General features: G+C 36.0%; 3 protein-coding genes across 3 annotated transcripts; 2 read left to right on the top strand and 1 right to left on the bottom strand.

The window, feature by feature from the left end:
• The first annotated feature begins 1,176 nt into the window (after window positions 1-1,176).
• Window positions 1,177-9,417, top strand: LOC111496134 (plasma membrane ATPase 4-like). Its single transcript, XM_023146440.1, has 16 exons — window positions 1,177-1,437; window positions 3,858-3,977; window positions 4,097-4,333; window positions 4,576-5,337; window positions 5,424-5,546; window positions 5,624-5,728; window positions 5,803-5,947; window positions 6,032-6,196; window positions 6,470-6,708; window positions 6,954-6,986; window positions 7,082-7,163; window positions 7,247-7,407; window positions 7,505-7,678; window positions 7,764-7,946; window positions 8,797-8,978; window positions 9,076-9,417. The coding sequence occupies exons 1-16, from the start codon at window positions 1,381-1,383 to the stop codon at window positions 9,170-9,172; spliced, it is 2,865 nt and encodes a 954-aa protein (XP_023002208.1). The 5' UTR covers window positions 1,177-1,380; the 3' UTR covers window positions 9,173-9,417.
• A 927-nt stretch (window positions 9,418-10,344) lies between these two features.
• On the top strand, window positions 10,345-12,906 carry LOC111496247. Its single transcript, XM_023146624.1, has one exon. The coding sequence runs from the start codon at window positions 11,289-11,291 to the stop codon at window positions 12,396-12,398; it is 1,110 nt and encodes a 369-aa protein (XP_023002392.1). The 5' UTR covers window positions 10,345-11,288; the 3' UTR covers window positions 12,399-12,906.
• Window positions 12,907-13,166: 260 nt separating this feature from the next.
• Window positions 13,167-17,089, bottom strand: LOC111496184 (E3 ubiquitin-protein ligase MBR2-like). The gene is made up of 7 exons (XM_023146539.1): window positions 16,800-17,089; window positions 15,167-15,794; window positions 14,583-15,094; window positions 14,454-14,504; window positions 14,276-14,374; window positions 13,958-14,122; window positions 13,167-13,535 (listed from the first exon to the last, which is right to left on the bottom strand). Exons 2-7 carry the CDS (start codon window positions 15,765-15,767, stop codon window positions 13,386-13,388), a joined length of 1,578 nt encoding a protein of 525 aa, XP_023002307.1. The 5' UTR covers window positions 15,768-15,794; window positions 16,800-17,089; the 3' UTR covers window positions 13,167-13,385.
• Window positions 17,090-18,979: the final 1,890 nt, after the last annotated feature.

The following is an 18,979-nucleotide window of genomic DNA, read 5'->3' on the forward strand; positions in this document are numbered from 1 at the left end:
ATTATTATTCTTATTATTACAATAATTTATTTTTAAAAATAGGTGTCATTTAAAAAATATAATTCCTAATAAATTTTTATAATGAACTTTAAATAATCTACCATTTATAAATAGCGGATTTAGATTGTTTATACAAAAGAATTGATGTAAAATTCTCGAACTTTTTGAACATAGCTTCCAAAGCTTAAAAACCTATTCTCGACACATTTGAAGCTTCTCTTAACTATATTTCAACTAGTTATTTATTCTCGATTAAGAGGTAAAAAATTGTGATGTCTCACATTGGTTGGAAAGTATAACAAAACATCGTTTATAAGAGTGTGAAGCGTTTTAAAGGCTTGAAGGGAAGTCCGAAAGGGAAAGCTTACAGATGACAATATCTGCTATTGATTGGTCAGTATAGTATACATATATATATATATATGATAAAAACGTAGGAGATCAAATTTATAATTTAACTTAATTTAGGGACCAACTAGCAATAAAAAATTAGGGTTTCTAAAGAATTGTAAGCAAATAGGAAGAAATCAACACACGGGCATCTCTTTTCTTTACCCTTTCCTTTTTTTCTTGCTCTCACGTGTTAAAAGGGCATGAATTATGAGTGAAATTAGAGAAATAAATAAATATATTTTTTTGTTTTTTTTTTTACTCAATTTTAGATTTTAAATAAAATTAATAAATTGAAATAATAGGAACTAAATTGATAATTTTACATCAGCTAAAATAAAATAAATTGAAGAAATAAATGAACCTAATTAAAAAATATATATTAATAAAAAAAAGTTGACTTTGATGAATATAATAAATAAATAAATTCCATCTGCCACGTGTACGGTAGAGAAGCAATGAGTTTTTTGTCGGAACTCGTGCAGCGGAACCCCGTCTGTCCTGTCCAAGTCGTACTAAGATTTTGGTTTTTAAATTAATTTTTAATTAGGTTTAATGTTGTCTGCTTTGTAAACGACGTCGTTTTAAGTCTAGGTTTAATTTTATTTTTTATAAAATTTAAATTACTAGCAAATTTTGAGATGCGTGTATGTCAATCCAACAAAAGGCGCGTGTAGTAAGCTAACATGGCGGGAAGGCAATAAAAGGCGTTGGTAGGTGGGCCCCACTAAAGTAGCGTGACTTCAAACGCCGAAGCTACTATAAAAGTGGGTACAGAATTCAGACTTTCTTCACTGCCCTAATTAACTGATATCCTCCAATCAAAGATTCGTGAACCCTCCATTTCTTACTTCCTTTTCTTTCTTTTCCTTTTTCCTCCTCTAATGGCGGCCATTATGATTCTTCGATGAATCTCGTGGAGTTCCCGTAATTTTCCGTTGCACTTTTTCTGATCGGACTTGAAACTAACTTCATTTCCGCTCTTCGAGAATGGGCGGCGATAAGGCCATCACTCTTGAGGAGATAAAAAACGAGGCCGTTGATCTGGTGCGTACTGATACTTCTTTTCTTTTTTCTTGTTTATTTCGTTTGCTATTTCCTGCGCTCTGTGTTTGGTTGCTGAGAAATTTAATTAGAATCGCTGATAAATGAACTCGGATTCTCTCTGCGTTTGCATGTTGTTGTTTTACCGGCAGAGAAGGTTTAGTTTGTGAGTATTCTGTGCGATTAGTTGTTTGCGTTGATTCTATAACCGTATTCTCATCGCTGCGTGAGTGAACTATCGATTCGGACGTTTCTTTGTAACTCTCCTTGCTGGATCGTTTGTTTTCGTTATACGATTGAAAATATGGCGCTATACATCAGCCGAACGATGTTTTTCACTTTGTAGAGTATAGCCCCTCCGATTCTCCATTTTTTTTCTTCTTCTTCTTAAATTTCTTTAGTAATTTTACAGATTTTAATTTAGTTATCTTCTATTTAATTAATTTATTGTATTCATTATTTAGCAAAAAGATAAATATTAAATTAAATAAATATAAAACGATTATTTTATTTTCATGTTCTTCCTTATCGGCATGTTATCTTTAAAAGAGCAGGTGAAAAATACTGTGTTAGGTATATATTTTTGTAGAATAAAGGTATTATATATCCGAGAAATACTGTTATCCAAAGAGAAATTTATATAATTTTGTTTTTCTAATTTCTATTTTTAAACATATCCATTACTGTAATTATGTATTAATACTCTAATTTATTCAGTATTTTTTAAGGGTTATATCATACAATCTTTGTACGCCGTGATTTCGCCGGCGATCTTGGGGACTTAAAAGTGTAATACATCAGAATTTTTTAGAAGCTGTTTAAACGGTCCGAAAATTTCAATCGAAGAGCCCCAGTAAATTATGGACACGTGGCATTCATGAACAGTCATAGATGTTTTTACAAATTGGTGTGGCCAAATGCCATAGTTTTGTGCTATCCTAGAATTTTAAACACAGATTATTTCATAAAATTGCCAAAATCAGGTGCTTTTTTTTATTAAATTTTTTTTTGTTGGATTTATATTTTAAAAATCATGAAATATATTTATAATTTCTCTATCATATATTTACCTGCATAAAATTACTATTTTATCAAAACGATTTTATGGAATAATCTATTATTAATATTATTATATGATACTTTGCCTTTTTATTGTTACTATTATATTTTCTGTGTGGACCACGTGATAGGAAGTTTTTATTCTTCGAGAACCATGTAAAGTTAACTGGAAACTGAATGTTTACTAAAAAAAAAGTAAAAAAAACCCTAATTTGGAGGCTTGGCACTTCGACAGAATGTGGCTACCAGAACAATTCAGATTGATGATTTTTTAATATCATTTTTATGAGGAATTTTAAGCGATTTTTATGGATTACTGTGCCTTTCATTTTTTTATTATTTTTATTTTTGATATAGTGGGAAGACGATTCATATTTCTAAGGATGTTTACGATATTCTTGTAAATTGATTTTTCCCATAAAACTAATTGAGTTCCAACTTCCAAGAGATCCAAAGAGATCAAAGTTAGCTAATAAAGCTTCCTTTGATGTCCAATTAATCTTATGGATAATTTATTTATTATAAAGTACAAAAATAATTGATTATTCGTTGCACCATGATAATAATTTTAATTGATTTTTTTTTTTTTTTTTTTTTAATGAAATTTCGTTTGTAAAATTAATATTTGATTGATAGATAAAATTAAGACAAAAAGTTTACTTAAAAAAAAAAACTTAAAACTTGTAACAATTAAGTAATTAAATTTATACGGGTATACAGTATATCTATTTGAGAATAAGTCAATTGATTAAAACATCAAACGTTATATATTTGTGTTAAAAGGTGAAAGCATGGAAAAATAACTAATACTAGTTTCAAGTGCCGCACAGATTTCGTCTAGCCTTTTAAGCTGATGTATGAACATTGTTGATATTCGTTAAGGGAACAGAAGTTGTAGAATTTTATCCATATTCTGTTGATATTAAATAAATAATTTCCATTTCTGTTAGGTCTAAAAGAATTGGTTAGTGGTTGACTCATGATAAGTTTACATGTCAGCCGGGGCGTTGATTGTCACGTGATTCAGTTTTATGATGATGAACTAATATTGTCATATTTGTTTTACTATCATAATTTACAAATCGGTTTGCATTATATTTATATTTGGTTGTTGAACTTAGAACCTTTTTATTTAAGTCCTTTATTATTTACGTGTTCCTTCCTGATCACCTGGCCTTTGACCATTGGATCAACATGATGATTGGAGGCAATTTGGCATTGGGAGGGTGATTTTTTGGGGCGGGTTGCCTTCTTCCAAGTGTTTCTTATTCTGTTAGATGAACATTGTGTCTTTCTTTCGCTTGAATTCGTTATTTTGGTCGGCTAGTAGTAGTAAGTGAAGTGGCATATATTGTGATCTGCAGGAACATATTCCAATAGAGGAAGTGTTCGAACAGTTGAAATGTACACGAGAAGGTTTGACGTCAGAGGAAGGAGCCCACCGGCTTCAAGTTTTCGGACCCAACAAACTAGAAGAGAAGAAGGTATAATTCAATTTTTATACGGCGCAATGATCTGCATATTTTTTTCCTACGCTTTAGCCTTACATAAATATTATTTCTCAAAGTTCCTGCAATTGAATGTGCTTAATTGTTCCATATAGGAAAGCAAACTCCTCAAGTTTTTGGGTTTCATGTGGAATCCTTTATCTTGGGTTATGGAAGCTGCTGCCTTAATGGCTATAGTCTTGGCAAATGGTGGTGGAAGACCACCAGACTGGCAAGACTTTGTGGGGATCATTGCTTTACTTTTTATCAACTCTACCATAAGTTTTATTGAAGAGAACAACGCTGGTAACGCGGCTGCAGCACTAATGGCTGGTCTTGCTCCCAAAACTAAGGTAAAAGCACAACATACTTTTCATGCCTCTTTAGGAGATCCATATCAGTCGGAGAGGGTAATGAAGCATTCTTTGTAAGTGTGTGGAAACCGTGTTTTAGTAGATACGTTTTAAAACATTGAGTAGAAGCCTGAAAGGGAAAGCCTAAAGAGAACAATATCTGCTAACTGTGGCTTGAACTGTTATATTAGGTTTTCTGTCCTCAAAGTGTTTTCTCAATTATTTTCTTTTATATATTATAGGTTCTAAGAGATGGTCGTTGGAGTGAGCAAGAGGCTGCTATTCTTGTTCCTGGAGATATTATCAGCATTAAGCTTGGGGATATAATACCAGCAGATGCCCGTCTTCTGGAGGGTGATCCTTTAAAGATTGATCAATCTGCTTTAACTGGAGAATCACTCCCAGTCACCAAGAACCCTTCAGATGAAGTATTTTCTGGCTCTACATGTAAACAAGGTGAAATAGAAGCAGTTGTGATTGCCACTGGTGTCCACACATTTTTCGGCAAAGCTGCTCATTTGGTAGATAGCACCAATCAAGTTGGACATTTCCAGAAAGTTCTTACTGCTATTGGTAATTTCTGTATTTGCTCAATCGCCGTTGGAATACTAATAGAACTCATAGTCATGTATCCAATACAACGACGCAAGTATCGAGATGGAATTGACAATTTACTGGTGCTTTTGATTGGTGGAATTCCTATTGCAATGCCAACCGTCTTGTCTGTTACAATGGCCATTGGCTCTCATAGGCTTTCTCAGCAGGGTGCCATTACAAAGAGAATGACAGCCATTGAAGAAATGGCTGGCATGGATGTCCTCTGCAGCGATAAGACAGGAACTCTAACCCTGAACAAGCTAACGGTAGACAGAAGCTTGATCGAAGTGTTTGTCAAGGGCGTTGAGAAAGAGTATGTTATTCTTCTTGCAGCCAGGGCTTCAAGAACAGAGAATCAGGACGCTATTGATGCAGCTATAGTTGGAATGCTTGCAGATCCCAAAGAGGTGAAATTTGGCTGCATTTGATCTTCCTTTCTTAAACCAAGATCTGGACATTAGATTCATATTACTTGTATAGTGTAACTTTTCAGGCACGAGCAGGAATTAGGGAGGTTCATTTCCTTCCATTCAATCCTGTCGACAAAAGAACTGCCTTAACCTATATTGACTCCGATGGACATTGGCACCGAGTAAGCAAAGGCGCTCCTGAGCAGGTAACAGCCATTTAAGACTAGCAGTTCTTGGAAGTTTAGTGAAGTAACTGATCATCTTGCAAATTTCTTTCAAGCAGATCCTAAATCTTTGCAACTCCAGGGAAGACATTAGAAGAAAGGTTCATGCAGTGATTGACAAGTTTGCAGAACGTGGACTTCGTTCATTGGGTGTTGCAAGACAGGTCTTTTTAGAGTTTATAGCTTTCCTATTCCTATTGAATTGAATGCTTATCTTACTCTTTTAACATCTACGTAGGAAGTACCTGAAAAATCAAAAGAGAGCCATGGAGGACCATGGCAGCTTGTGGGTTTGTTGCCTCTATTTGATCCTCCTAGGCACGATAGTGCAGAAACCATAAGAAGAGCTCTGAACCTCGGAGTAAATGTCAAGATGATTACTGGTATATATAAAAAGAATGATTTGGCCAATACATTTCCAATTCGTGTAATTCATTAATTCATGTAAAGTTCTTTGAAACGCGTAGGGGATCAACTTGCCATTGCCAAGGAAACAGGGCGTAGACTTGGCATGGGAACAAATATGTACCCTTCTTCTTCATTACTTGGTCAAGACAAGGATGAATCTATTGCTTCACTTCCTGTGGATGAGTTGATTGAGAAGGCAGATGGATTTGCAGGAGTATTTCCAGGTGGGCTTTGCTTTCATGTTCTTGTCGAGAATTGTTGGTGGGGAGTCCCACATTGGCTAATTAAGCGATTGATCAAGGGTTTATAAGCAAGGAATACATCTCCATTAGTATAAGGCTTTTTGGAGAAGCAAAAAACAAAGTCACGAGAGCTTATCCTCCAAGTTAACAATATCATACCATTGCAGAGAGTCGTGATTTCTAGTAGTTCTTTTGTTTTTAAGAGATTACTCCCATTTGCTTTCCTAATATTTTATTTTCTTTTGCATTGTGTAGAACACAAATATGAGATTGTGAAAAGGCTGCAGGAAAGGAAGCATATATGTGGAATGACAGGAGATGGTGTTAACGATGCTCCTGCTTTAAAGAAGGCAGATATTGGAATTGCTGTTGCTGATGCTACTGATGCTGCTAGAAGTGCTTCAGATATAGTCCTTACAGAACCAGGATTGAGTGTAATTATTAGTGCCGTGCTAACCAGCAGGGCTATCTTTCAGAGGATGAAGAATTACACGGTTAGTTCACTTTTTTTTTTAGTATTGTTGGGAGTGAGTTACAAGTTCTCTAGATTATGAGTTTATAAGTAAGGAATATATCTCTATTGGTATGACGTCTTTTAGGGAAACCAAAAGTAAAGTCCTGAGAGTTTATGTTCAAAGTAAACAATATCCTATCAATGTGGAGAGTCGTGAATCCTAACAAGTACTTCGTTCGATTTGTTCTTTTTTTAATGTGATTTAATTATTTCTCTCTTCTGCAGATTTATGCAGTTTCGATTACCATTCGTATAGTGGTAAGTGAATATGGAACATGTTTTGATATCAATTACACGACCCAATTCTTGTAATCTCTAACACTGTTTCTTTGTACAAACTTTGGATGTTGCAGTTTGGATTCATGTTCATTGCTTTGATTTGGAAGTTTGACTTCGCTCCCTTCATGGTTTTAATCATAGCCATTCTGAATGATGGTAAGTTCACACGAATAGAAATTCAACCATTATTCACTTGCTAGGATGAAGCTTCTGATTTGTCTTTTGTGCTTTACCTGAAGGAACAATTATGACAATTTCAAAGGATCGAGTAAAGCCATCTCCGCAGCCTGATAGTTGGAAACTAAAGGAGATTTTTGGAACAGGCATTGTCCTTGGAGGATACTTGGCATTAATGACAGTATTATTCTTTTGGGCCGTCAAAGATACCAACTTTTTCTCCGTAAGAATTTTCTTTTACTTTCTTGTAATGAAACATTCAAATATATCATAATATCTGGGTTATTAATGATGGGTCTTGTTTGCATTAATTTATGAAGGAAAAATTTCATGTGAAACCCTTGAGAGACAGTCCTCAAGAATTGATGGCGGCCTTGTACCTACAAGTGAGCATAATAAGTCAGGCACTTATTTTTGTGACAAGGTCTCGCAGCTGGTCGTTTATGGAACGTCCTGGACTGCTCCTTGTCGGAGCTTTCATCATTGCTCAGCTGGTAAGGAGACGTTGAAATCACATCAAAGATGAGTTAGGTTTGGTTTGGTTTTAGATGTGCTGATGTCAGCTAATATAACTGACAGGTGGCAACTGTGATAGCTGTTTATGCAAATTGGGAGTTTGCAAGGATAAAAGGAATGGGATGGGGTTGGGCTGGTGTTATCTGGCTCTATAGCATCGTAACGTATATCCCTCTCGATATTTTGAAATTTGGAATCCGGTATGCTCACAGCGGCAAGGCTTGGGACACACTTCTCGAGAACAAGGTATGTTTTCTTTTCTTAATTACTAGGATTGGATTAAGTTCATTGACAAAAAAGAATTACAACCAAATTATTAAATTATGTCTATAAAATGTCTCAACTTGATCTAGTGAGTCCAAGCCCAAACTTATTCCCTTTTATTTCCTTTTTCCTTCTCCAATTGAGGTGAGATCTCACAATCCACCCATTTGGGCCCAACATTCTCGTGGGTATTCGTTCATCTCTTCAATCAATGTGGGATTTCACAATCTACCCTTTCGGGACCCAGCGTCTTCGCTGTCACTTGTTTCTCTCTCCAATCAATATGAAATCTCACAATCCACCCCTTCGGGTCGCACGTTTTTGTTGGCACATCGCCCGATATTTGACTCTGATGCCATTTGTAACAGTTCTATTAGATGAACACGACTCTTCACAATGATATGATACTGTTTACTTTGAGAATAAGCTCTCATTGCTTTGCTTTGGGCTCCCAAAAGGCCTCGTACCAATGGAGAGAGTACTATTTGATTATAAACTCATGAACATTTCCTAAATCAGCTGAGGTGTGACTTCCATTCAACAAGTTCCAAGTCACTGCCAGCAAGTGTTGTTCTCTTCGAGCTTTCTCTCAAGGTTTTTAAAACTCATCTGCCAAAAAGAGGTTTACACGTAATGTTTCGTTTCCCTCCCAAATCGATATGAGATCTCATAATCCAACTTCTTCTTGGCCCAACGATTTCACTGTCATTCGTTCATCTCTCCCATTGATGTGTGATCTGACGGATCGCGTCTATGAGTTACCGTACAAATTTATGTTTTTGGATTGTGGACTGTGTTTACATTATTGGTCCCTTGCCATTGAATTACACAGACTGCGTTCACAACGAAAAAGGACTATGGGAAAGAAGAGAGAGAAGCACAGTGGGCAGCAGCACAGAGGACCCTACATGGCTTACAACCACCTGAGAACTCCAATCTCTTCCCAGAGAAAAGTAGTTACAGGGAGCTTTCAGAGATTGCAGAGCAAGCCAAGCGCCGTGCTGAGGTTGCCAGGTGACCTTCTCGCCCATTCTCTCTCTCTATCTTACTAATAATTAAGTAGCATTCGAAAAATGGTCCTAAAATAAACACTGTTTATGGCTCTGGGCAGGCTCCGAGAATTGCACACACTAAAGGGGCATGTCGAATCAGTAGTGAAGCTGAAAGGACTTGACATTGACACAATCCAACAACACTATACAGTTTAAAGAGCCGCAAAAATCCACATCTGCTGCTACGGGTAAGTTAGATATAAGCTTTGTATTACAAGTTGTTGGGGGAAAAAACCCTTTTCGTTTTTATGCTCAGAAGTTTGTAGTCTCGAACTTCAGAGAGTTTGTTATTTCTTATTAAGCAACTGCAACGAGAAATGGCATATCCTGGTGGTTTGGTTGGTTTATGAATACCATAATCAAACAAATTTCATGTATTATTAATTCTGCTTTTCTTTTTCTATTTCCTTCCTATCTTATGTTGTTCTGTCAATTCATGTTGTTAAGAGGTTTCTTTTTAGATTTAAACCCATTTGCCCTCTCTTGATTTCATTTTCATTGCAACTAAAGCATACCCATTGGGCAAATAGGACCAAGAACTATCCCGAATAGGATGTGAAATCTCCATTTAAATGTGCAATAGCTAGGGAGGGAGTGGAGAGAGATTTTCATCGTTTTTGTTTCTAACCCACCAAATTTCCGCCCGGTTCATATTACATGTCTAAAATACTATGTTATAATAAACTTGATCATTCCAACATTAAGTTGGTTCAAAAAGGTGTTATAGTAATTTGAATTTGAAAGGAAGTATTTTGTAGCCTTCTGGTAAGCTTATGGTTTGTAAAGTGTCTTCTGCACAATATAGTTGAGCTAGTAGAAATAATGGAGCTGTGTGCTCTACAACACTAGTCTTAGATCAATTCTAAGTTATATTATCGTATAAATATACTTCACCATCAATATATTCATCTTAAAAATAAATAAATTATATTAGATCTCAATTTTAGCGGAATAAAAAGGAAATTAATATGCTACTTTTTAATTGAAAAATAAGTATATTGCTTTTATTAAATATATCAAATTAATAGCTTAAATGGCAAAGTCATTTATCATATATATATATACACACAGATTATTTAAATAAAATAATGTGAAAATTATAACATCTAATTTAAACAATTATTGAATTATAGTGAAACTGACCCAAAATAAACATACTCGTTTTTTCAAATAAAATAGCAATAAATTATTTAAATATTGAATAAATTAATAAACTTTCTATAAAATTTATCACAAAAATTTTAAAAAATCTACAAATAACACATTTTTACCCAAAAAAACCCACAAAAATGAATCGAAAAACTTTTTAATTTCACATTTAAAAAAAAAAGAAAAAAAAAAAAGGAAGTTTTGAAGAGAGCTGCAAAGGAGGAAGAACGCGAAGAGATTGCAGATATAGATAGCTACGCAGAAGCAAACACTTGGAATAACAATCAACAAAAACCCAACGAAGAAATCGCTAAAATAAATTCTAAATTATAAGAGAGAGAAGAAAAAAAAGAAGAGAGAGAAAGAGAAACGGGAGTTGAAGGGAAGCAAACGATAGTTCGATGTTCCGAAGATTCGGACCGACCCATTCAGCTTCAATTTCTCTTCAATTCCTCAAGTTCTTCAAAGGTCAGAGCTCAAGAAATCCTTATGCCGTTATTGTTCAAATGCTTTTGAGCTTAGTCGGCGAGATTCAATGTGCTTCATATCTCTGCAATTTCTGCTCTGTTCACTCTACTTAACTTCGCGCGAATCACTGATCTCTTTCTTCCACTTCCAAATTTTGTGTTTCGAACTTCCGAGCTTGTGAATTCTGCTGAAAGAATGATCGGTTTGTATTGGTTCGTCGAGCCAATACGTATTTTCGTTAGTTGTTGAAATTTTTTCGTGTGTTCTGAACTTGGATTTCTTTGTTCGAAGTTAGGGTTTCGATTTGAGATTGATTTGCTATAGATTTTGAAATTTTGGCGGGATTTAGTGAGCCATGTAGTGGATTTAACTTCTAGGGTTGTGGTTTTGAGAAGCTGCGATTTGTAGTTAGGTAAAGGAAGGATCAATTGGAAATATGATTGCTGCAATTCTGTTGATATCCATTTCGGGATTTCCTTGATCTGGTTGGATGAATTTAAGGAACTTGCTAAAATGATACTGATCTTGAACATTAATATGCATTGATTGATGATATATGTGGGAGTGAGAGCTTTGTATGTGCTTGTGTTCTTCCTTTTTTTGGTGAATTTGAATAGTGATTTTGTAAAGGGTGTGTGATTCTGTCTGCTGAGAAATGCGACCTCAGCAGAGCTTGAGAATTGGCTTGGGTGAATTGAAATCTCAGATAGTGAAGAAGCTCGGAACCGATCGATCAAAACGTTACTTCTTTTACTTGAATAGGTTCTTGAGTCAAAAGCTGAGTAAGAATGAGTTTGATAAGCTATGTTGTCGTGTTCTTGGGAGGGAAAATCTTTGGCTGCATAATCAATTGATACACTCAATTTTGAAGAATGCTTTGCAAGCTAAGGCTGCACCACCAATACCTACTTCAGCTCAAAGTATTCCCATTTGGTCTAATGGAGGTTTTCCATTGTCTCCAAGAAAGAGCCGGTCCGGGATTCGTGACCGTAAACTCAAGGACAGACCGAATGGGATGGTTGAATGCATCTCGCATCAATCAGCAGGCAAGGACGATGGAAGCTGTAAAATCACGATGGATAATGACGTTGCAACTCTGTGTGACTATCAGAGATCAGTGCAGCATTTGCAGGGAGTTGCTGGATTACCTGAAAACGATATCGAGGCTAGTGTTCAGCAACCAGCAGGACATCATGTCTTCCCGGGACAGTCGAATCACTTGAGTTTACTTCGGAGTCGATTACTTGCACCTCTTGGGATTCCTTTTTGCTCAGCTAGTATAGGCGGGGCTCGCAAAGCGAGACCTGTGGATTGTGGGGGCGATTTTAGCATTAGTGATATTGGTCGTTTGTTGGATACCGAGTCGCTGGGACGACGTATGGAACAAATAGCTGCAGGACAGGGCTTAGGCAGTGTTTCTGGAGATTGTGCTAGTATTTTGAATAAGGTGTTGGATGTATATTTGAAGCAGTTAATTCGGTCTTGTGTTGACTTGGGTGGATCATCATGGCCTGCATATGAGCCTGAGAAACCTCTTGCGCATAAGCAGCAGATTCAGGGGAGGGTTATCAATGGCCTGTTGCCTAATAATCAATTACATGGACGACATAGCAATGTCAATGGTGAAGCTACGTACAAGCACAGATTACAATGCTCGATATCGTTGCTCGACTTCAAACTAGCAATGGAGCTTAACCCGAAACAACTTGGGGAAGACTGGCCTTTGCTAATGGAGAAAATTTGTCTGCGTGCATCCAACAAATGAAACGACTCTGATATGTCTATTTATACCATTCCACAGTTTGATTGTCTCATCACAGTTCAAAGGGATCGAAAATCGATCTCAACGACCTCTCAGCTATTCCCATCTGTGGGTAAAAGTTCTGGCTTTAGAAGATGAGCAAGTCGAATGTCAAAATCCACACTTGTTCTTGGCGATCATTTAACTGTGACTAAGCTTCGATGCTGGCAGTCAGAATGCCACCAGTGATTGATCTACGTTTCTCATCCGAACTGGTGTTAGCCGTGATTCGAAGATCTCGAGCTTTGTATGTATATTTAGATCACTGAGGAAATATACACAATTTTGCAGAGAGATGCAGTTTCTGTAGCTTGGGGTAAGATCTTTGTTTTCTTATTTGATTTCTTATGAATAACTCATCAACAGACAATAATCTGCAGATACCATCTTCTGTATTTCATGCTTACATTTTTTTTGTTTTTTGTTAGATATAAAGATCCATATGCTATCAAATATATAGCATTTCTATTTAGAAAGATTTGTGTTCATAAACTTCAACATTTCTAATGCAATAGTCAGCCTCATTTGGATTCTGATTCGTTTATTTGTTTAATCAATCTGTTCGAATCAAATGAAGAAACCGTTACCAGATATTGTCTGTTTTGACTTTCGTAGTTTAAGAACGCTTTTATTGGAGAAAGATTTTTACATCCTTATAAAGAATGTTTCGTAACTCACTTCGACAGACGTAGGTTTTCACAATTCAGATAAGAGTATTGAAAATTTATGACGGGAGTACAAGAACGGGAGATTTCGATTTCATTCACTGAGTTCGGACTTCAAAGCCGAAGACTGCCTGTGCTTATTAAGTAGGTTTAAATATAACAGATTTTCTATGTACAATAAATCTTGTGTGAGGGGAGAAGATTAAACATCCTCCTCCTCTTCTCTTTCTTTTTATTTTTTTTATTTTTTTTTTTTAATTCTTTATTTTAGGGACAATCAAACGAATTATGAAGTCAAAGCTGAAGCAGGTTCCTCCACAGATGCTTTGCAAATGGGGCACCAGTTCTTCAGCCGCAGCCACTGTTGTATGCACCCTTCATGGTAAGTATGCTCACACCGCAGCGTCCCGACTTCATCTCCATTCGAGTACTCTTCCTGCAAACAAACCAAACCAAACCAAACCGATTTCAGCTGCAAAAATGTCGATGATCAAGAAACTTATCTACTAACACCCAAAGTCCACTGCTAGCAAATATCAGAGATCCAAGGTGGTATCTCACAATCCACCTCCCTTCGAGGCCCAGCGTCCTCAGGCACTCGTTTCCATCTCCAATCAATGTGGGATCTCACAATCCATCTCCTTTCAGGGATCTGCATCCTCACTGACACTCGTTCCCTTCTCCAATCAATGTGGGATCTCACAATCCACCTCCCTTCGAGACTCAGCGTCCTCAATGACACTCGTTTCCTTCTCCAATCGATGTGGAATCTCACAATACACCCCCTCCTTCAGGGCCCAATGTTCTCACTAGCACTCGTTTTCTTAACTATATAAAAAACAGCTAATGTAAACAGACCTGGCAGATACAACATTTGATACCGTCCTCATACTCGCTTCCACCTGCAGATAAATCCTCTACATGTCCAAACCGATATGTGCTTCTACTCAAGCATTGCGACAACGCTTCCTCGGTAACCGCTGTACTCACAGTTCCCATTCTCTCCTCGAGAGCGAGTAGTTCCTATCAACCATGAAAAGAGAGTCGAAAAATACAAATACATGAATAACCCGACACAACACACGGGAAGCATATAAATAACACAAAGAAACAGTCCATAACATCACGAAGGTCGAATATACGAGATAGATTCAGATCGAGATTAGATGATCTCACCTCATACGACATGTTATCGATATCGAGCCTCATATCTCTATGTTGATCATAGAAGTTCAAGCCACTGAGGAAAAGATTGGTCTCTAAAAGAATTACTTGCTGCAAGGAAGATTAAATGTTAGAACAAATTGTAGTGAATGAATGAACTAATGATACTAAAACATCAAGAACTGCCTACCTCATATGTTAGCTCTTCTTCATGTTCAATCCTTTCCAGAGCCAACAATACCTTAAAAAACATGATCCAAGTTTTTAATATCAGCAATTGAACGTCACAAAACGAATGAAACGATAACGTGGATCGTACCTCTGCAATACCGTAGTGTCGAAAGCTATCTCGAGTCGTTAAAGAACGAGCCAATCCGAGTTCTGCAGGACTAGCAGGTCTATGATTAAGCATATTCTCATTGATACTATCAGATCTTCTGTAAGAAATTGGGAGATCTGAAATCAACTCAGTAGAGACATCATGAGCGTTATTATCTATCGAGCTATCAGATTGGCCTTGCGAAACCTGAGAAATTATGGACCGTGACTCGTCCAACAATGTACTGTTTCTGTCGGGTCTGTTGCCATGAGTTCTTGCTCGTGATGTCCCGTTGATTGATGTCCTAGACCGACCCGGTACAACGCTGTTCTCCCTGTTCGAGGATCCGTTTTTGGGTCCTCTTGAATCGGATATAGAAACACCATAACCAGAGCTCGTAATCCTTCTTTCCGAGGATGATCCGTTCATCTTTTTTCCTCTGGTAGTTGAACTACTTTCTGCTTCAGAATTCCTCTTTTTTGCTGTATCCTTCCGTTTACTAAGATTTGAATCTGATGAAGAACAACCAGATAAAATGATATCAGATATTGAATTACATCTGAAATTTCTCAAGTTATGCCTACCTGCACCGCCACGCGATGTCGGGCGAGAACTTTTCGACCCCGTCAACACAGAAGAACTAGCCGGAGTGTCCTTATTACTACGCATCCCAGATCTTTGATTATTGAAGTCCCGTCGTCCTTTTGGTGCAACACTCGAGCTACCTGGTTCCATTACCGTGTCAACAACAGAGTCAGAACTTTTACGACCAACACGAAGCTCTGTTCGTATTCGTTCATTTGACGACGGGACGACATGTGACGTCTCTGGCTCATCCTGAATGCTACTAGTTTCTGAAGAGTCTGTTTCTAATTGGGTGGACAGTTTCCTCTGAGTTTCAGATACTGACTTCTTTGAACCTCGAACAGCATAGTACGTCCTAGACGAACTTCCAGCTATCTCTTTGCCACTCGAAGACGTTCGAAACGACTGCAATGGAGATTTCAGTTTCTCCGAATAGCTACTCCGAGCGCCCTTCGGGGAGTTTAGCCTGCCACTGCAACCAATTCGGCTACAATATTTACCGTCTTGATCTCGGTTATTTGCAGTATCTCTCAACACTGCACTGCTTCCCCTTCTGGATGTGTATCCATTAGCAACTCTTTTACTAGTGTATTCATCCATCTACGATAACTTTTCGATACTTCGACTCTGCGACGAAATCAAGATATAAAGATCAACGTTCTCCGAAAATCCAACTCCAAGTTCACGATTAATCTAAAATACAAACATACAAACCAGCTAACCGAACGTTAACACCCAAATCACAAAACGTTTAATAGAAACTATACCCACAAGACTATAAAGCTTCAGTACTTGATCAAACTAAGATTTAATCATTTTGACAGTCAATCTATGAACTAACAAGCATTAAACTCCGAAACAAAATAAGCACACCAATACTGCTGAATTCCTTATGGCTCTAACCTCGACACGAAACTAAAGCTACAGCTAACTAGTTTTGGTAACAGTTGAACGTTTTTTTCATCGAAGAACATGATGAACGTGTTCTAACAGGTCTCCTTCATCACCTAACTCTCAAACATAAAGACATTGTTCCACCATGATTATATCCTCATGAACAGCAGTCTATAGAACTAATTTAAAGAAGAATTTGATCAATTTAATCCAAATAATGGAACAAATCAAGGATAATTTGATTAAAAGTTAAAATAAAAAGAAAAAGGAATCTATATGTCAGGTGATCAAAATCCATCCCCACAAAAAAGTGAAGGTTATCATATTTTTTTTTTCCAGGATAAAGCTGTTCTTCATTGTTCTTCACAAAAAGCCAACTCCATATTATAAAAACAATATAGCTCCGTGATTTAAGGGCTTAAAAAGAACGCTCAATCATCAAAAGAAAACCCCATGAATAGCTTAAACTTTAGTTTACAACAACACCCCACAGAAAATTTCACAAAATCATCATCAAGCAAACAAAAACAGAGAATCAAATTCATGTCAGAACCTGAAAAGGGGTCAAACAAGAACACCCAAATAATACCAAAAACACCATAAATTCTTCAAAAAAACAGAACCAAACTCATGATGGGTATCATCTAAAATCCAATCCTAGATATCAATCGAAGCAAGAACCAAAACCCAGGATTAAAAAACGGCGAAAAAGGGGAAAAAACATATGAAATCATCTACCTCGATTCTGAAGGATAGAACAATGAATCAAAGAGGGATGAAGTAGAGAAGGTGAAGAACTGTAATTGACAAAGAGAGAAACAGAGAGGGAGATGAAAAGGGGATGAGGAGAAAGGTGCAAAAACGTGTATGGAATGATCCGAGGACGAAAGGGTTGTGGATTTGCAATCCCAATATCAACTATGATTCATTGGAAGAAAAGGGAAACGGAAAAAGAGGAGAGAAGAGAGAGAGAGAGAGAGAGAGATAGAGAGAGAAACAAAACGGGGGCGTTCCGAAAACCTCTATAGTGGTGCCGCCCAAATAGCAATAAATCAAAAAAAAAAACAGAGAAAAATGAAGAGTAGAGAGAGAAACGGAGGAGAGAGAGGAAACCTGGGCCGTTGGATCAAGAGTCAAGGATCAATGGGTGAGAGGCTCCATTTTTGTGGACTAGAAGGAACAGAGAAGCTCTGCCCCACGGCCCCCACCTCACCAGCTGACCGGCCTACCCTTTTCTTTTCTTTTTTTTTTCCTTTTATTTATTTATTTTTTCCTTTTTCGGTTGCCTTTTTTTTGCCTCTCATCTAATCCTCATATTTATTTTATTCTTTAGGATTTACCCTCTCCTCCCCTTTCCTTTTTAGGGTTTTTTTTTTTTTTAACAAAATTATGTTTTTTCTTTTACTTTATGGTAACTTTCACCCGAGCATAGTTTAGTTGGTAAAACATTAATAGTGATGGAAATAGTAAAAAGTTTAAATTGTTACTCCAAAAGCCAACATGAGCATGATTCAATTAATTAAGACATGTTCTCTCGCGATTAAAAGATTAAAAGTTTGAATATCTACGCGCTAAAACCTTATATTCTCATCTTACTTCTCGTGATTTAAACTGGGTCGATGTTAAATTTTGGCTAAATTAATAAAAATATTCTTAATTTTTATATTTTGTCTTAAAAATTTCTTGGAAAGTTTTAATAATACTCCAAACTTTAAAAAAGAAATATCCTTAAATTTTAAAAAAAAAAAATATATTCCAAAAGTTCCCCTATGGATATTCTTCTATGGTTTTAAAAAATATTTAAAAAATTTATTAATATCCTTAATTTTTTTTAAATAAAGATATTAATAAATGAATGTTTAAAAAATATTAAGGGTTTTATCTAAAGATTTTTTTTTAATTTTTAAAAAATTTAAAGATATTATCGTTAATGATGTTTTTTTTAAGAAATATTTTCATTAATTTGACCTTAATTAATTTTTTTCTGAGTGATTTAATCTTTGATTCATTGAAAAAAGTTTGACCTATTTGAAAAGAATGATTGACTTTGAAATTAGCACAATGAAAAATCTTCTTTTTTTTTTTTGACTTTTAAGGAATATAAAAAATAAACTTAAATAAATTGCTTTGTAAGCACAATAATAATATAGGCACATGGTAACATATATATATATATATTAACACATTATACTTTTAATAATTTACCTAAGTTTATACTTAGGAAACGTGATTTGATTTAGGGATGAAAAGACAAAAATATCCTTGTTATATTATTTCTTTCCTCTTCCTACCCTTATCTACAAATTTTTATCCCAACTAAGATGTGGGTTTGAGAGAGTGAAAGGTATTGATGATATATATATATATCGAACAATTCTCTAATAAAATAACAATAAAAATTATTTTGAATGGTAGCCATACGATGAATGTTCTAGACTTTCATTAAAGACGGATGGTAGATTGAGTTAGGTATGTTCTTACGATTCCTCCAAATGACCATTTTGGAACGATCGAGTCTTTATCCATATTTAAATTTATTCGAATTTTTTTTTTTATTTTATGAAAAGAAAATCGTGTTTAAAAGTGTAAAATTAAACACTAAATTTATTTTGAATGATTAAAAATAAGGTTGTACACGAGTTGGGCTAGGTTGGGAAATTCTTATGAACCAATTCAAAAATTTGAGTTGGTTGGGTTAGTGCCGAAACAACCCCAATATAGTTCACAACGTACTCAACCCAACCCTCTTTTGGGGTTTGGTTGTCAGGTTGTTCTTTTTAAAAAGAATCTTAATTATCACAGTGCATGTTACATTAATAACTAAAATCTCGTAAAGTTTCAATGTAAAATACTTATAAATCACAACAAATTTCAAAAAAATGTCAAGTTGGATTGGACTCAGTTGTGTCGTAATCCTA

The sequence above is a fragment of the Cucurbita maxima genome, unplaced genomic scaffold, assembly GCF_002738345.1.
Source record: "Cucurbita maxima cultivar Rimu unplaced genomic scaffold, Cmax_1.0 Cma_Scf00022, whole genome shotgun sequence".
In the NCBI taxonomy this organism is placed as follows: domain Eukaryota; kingdom Viridiplantae; phylum Streptophyta; class Magnoliopsida; order Cucurbitales; family Cucurbitaceae; genus Cucurbita; species Cucurbita maxima.

Coding starts and splice junctions, on each gene's coding strand:
- LOC111496134 (XM_023146440.1), top strand. CDS start 1,381: ATGGGCGGCGATAAGGCCATCACTCTTGAGGAGATAAAAAACGAGGCC. Junction 1,438..3,857: donor AAAACGAGGCCGTTGATCTG/GTGCGTACTGAT, acceptor TGTGATCTGCAG/GAACATATTCCAATAGAGGA. Junction 7,164..7,246: donor CATAGCCATTCTGAATGATG/GTAAGTTCACAC, acceptor CTTTACCTGAAG/GAACAATTATGACAATTTCA.
- LOC111496184 (XM_023146539.1), bottom strand. CDS start 15,767: ATGGATGAATACACTAGTAAAAGAGTTGCTAATGGATACACATCCAGA. Junction 15,095..15,166: donor GACATCGCGTGGCGGTGCAG/GTAGGCATAACT, acceptor GTTCTTCATCAG/ATTCAAATCTTAGTAAACGG. Junction 14,375..14,453: donor AAGAAGAGCTAACATATGAG/GTAGGCAGTTCT, acceptor TCTTCCTTGCAG/CAAGTAATTCTTTTAGAGAC.
- LOC111496247 (XM_023146624.1), top strand. CDS start 11,289: ATGCGACCTCAGCAGAGCTTGAGAATTGGCTTGGGTGAATTGAAATCT.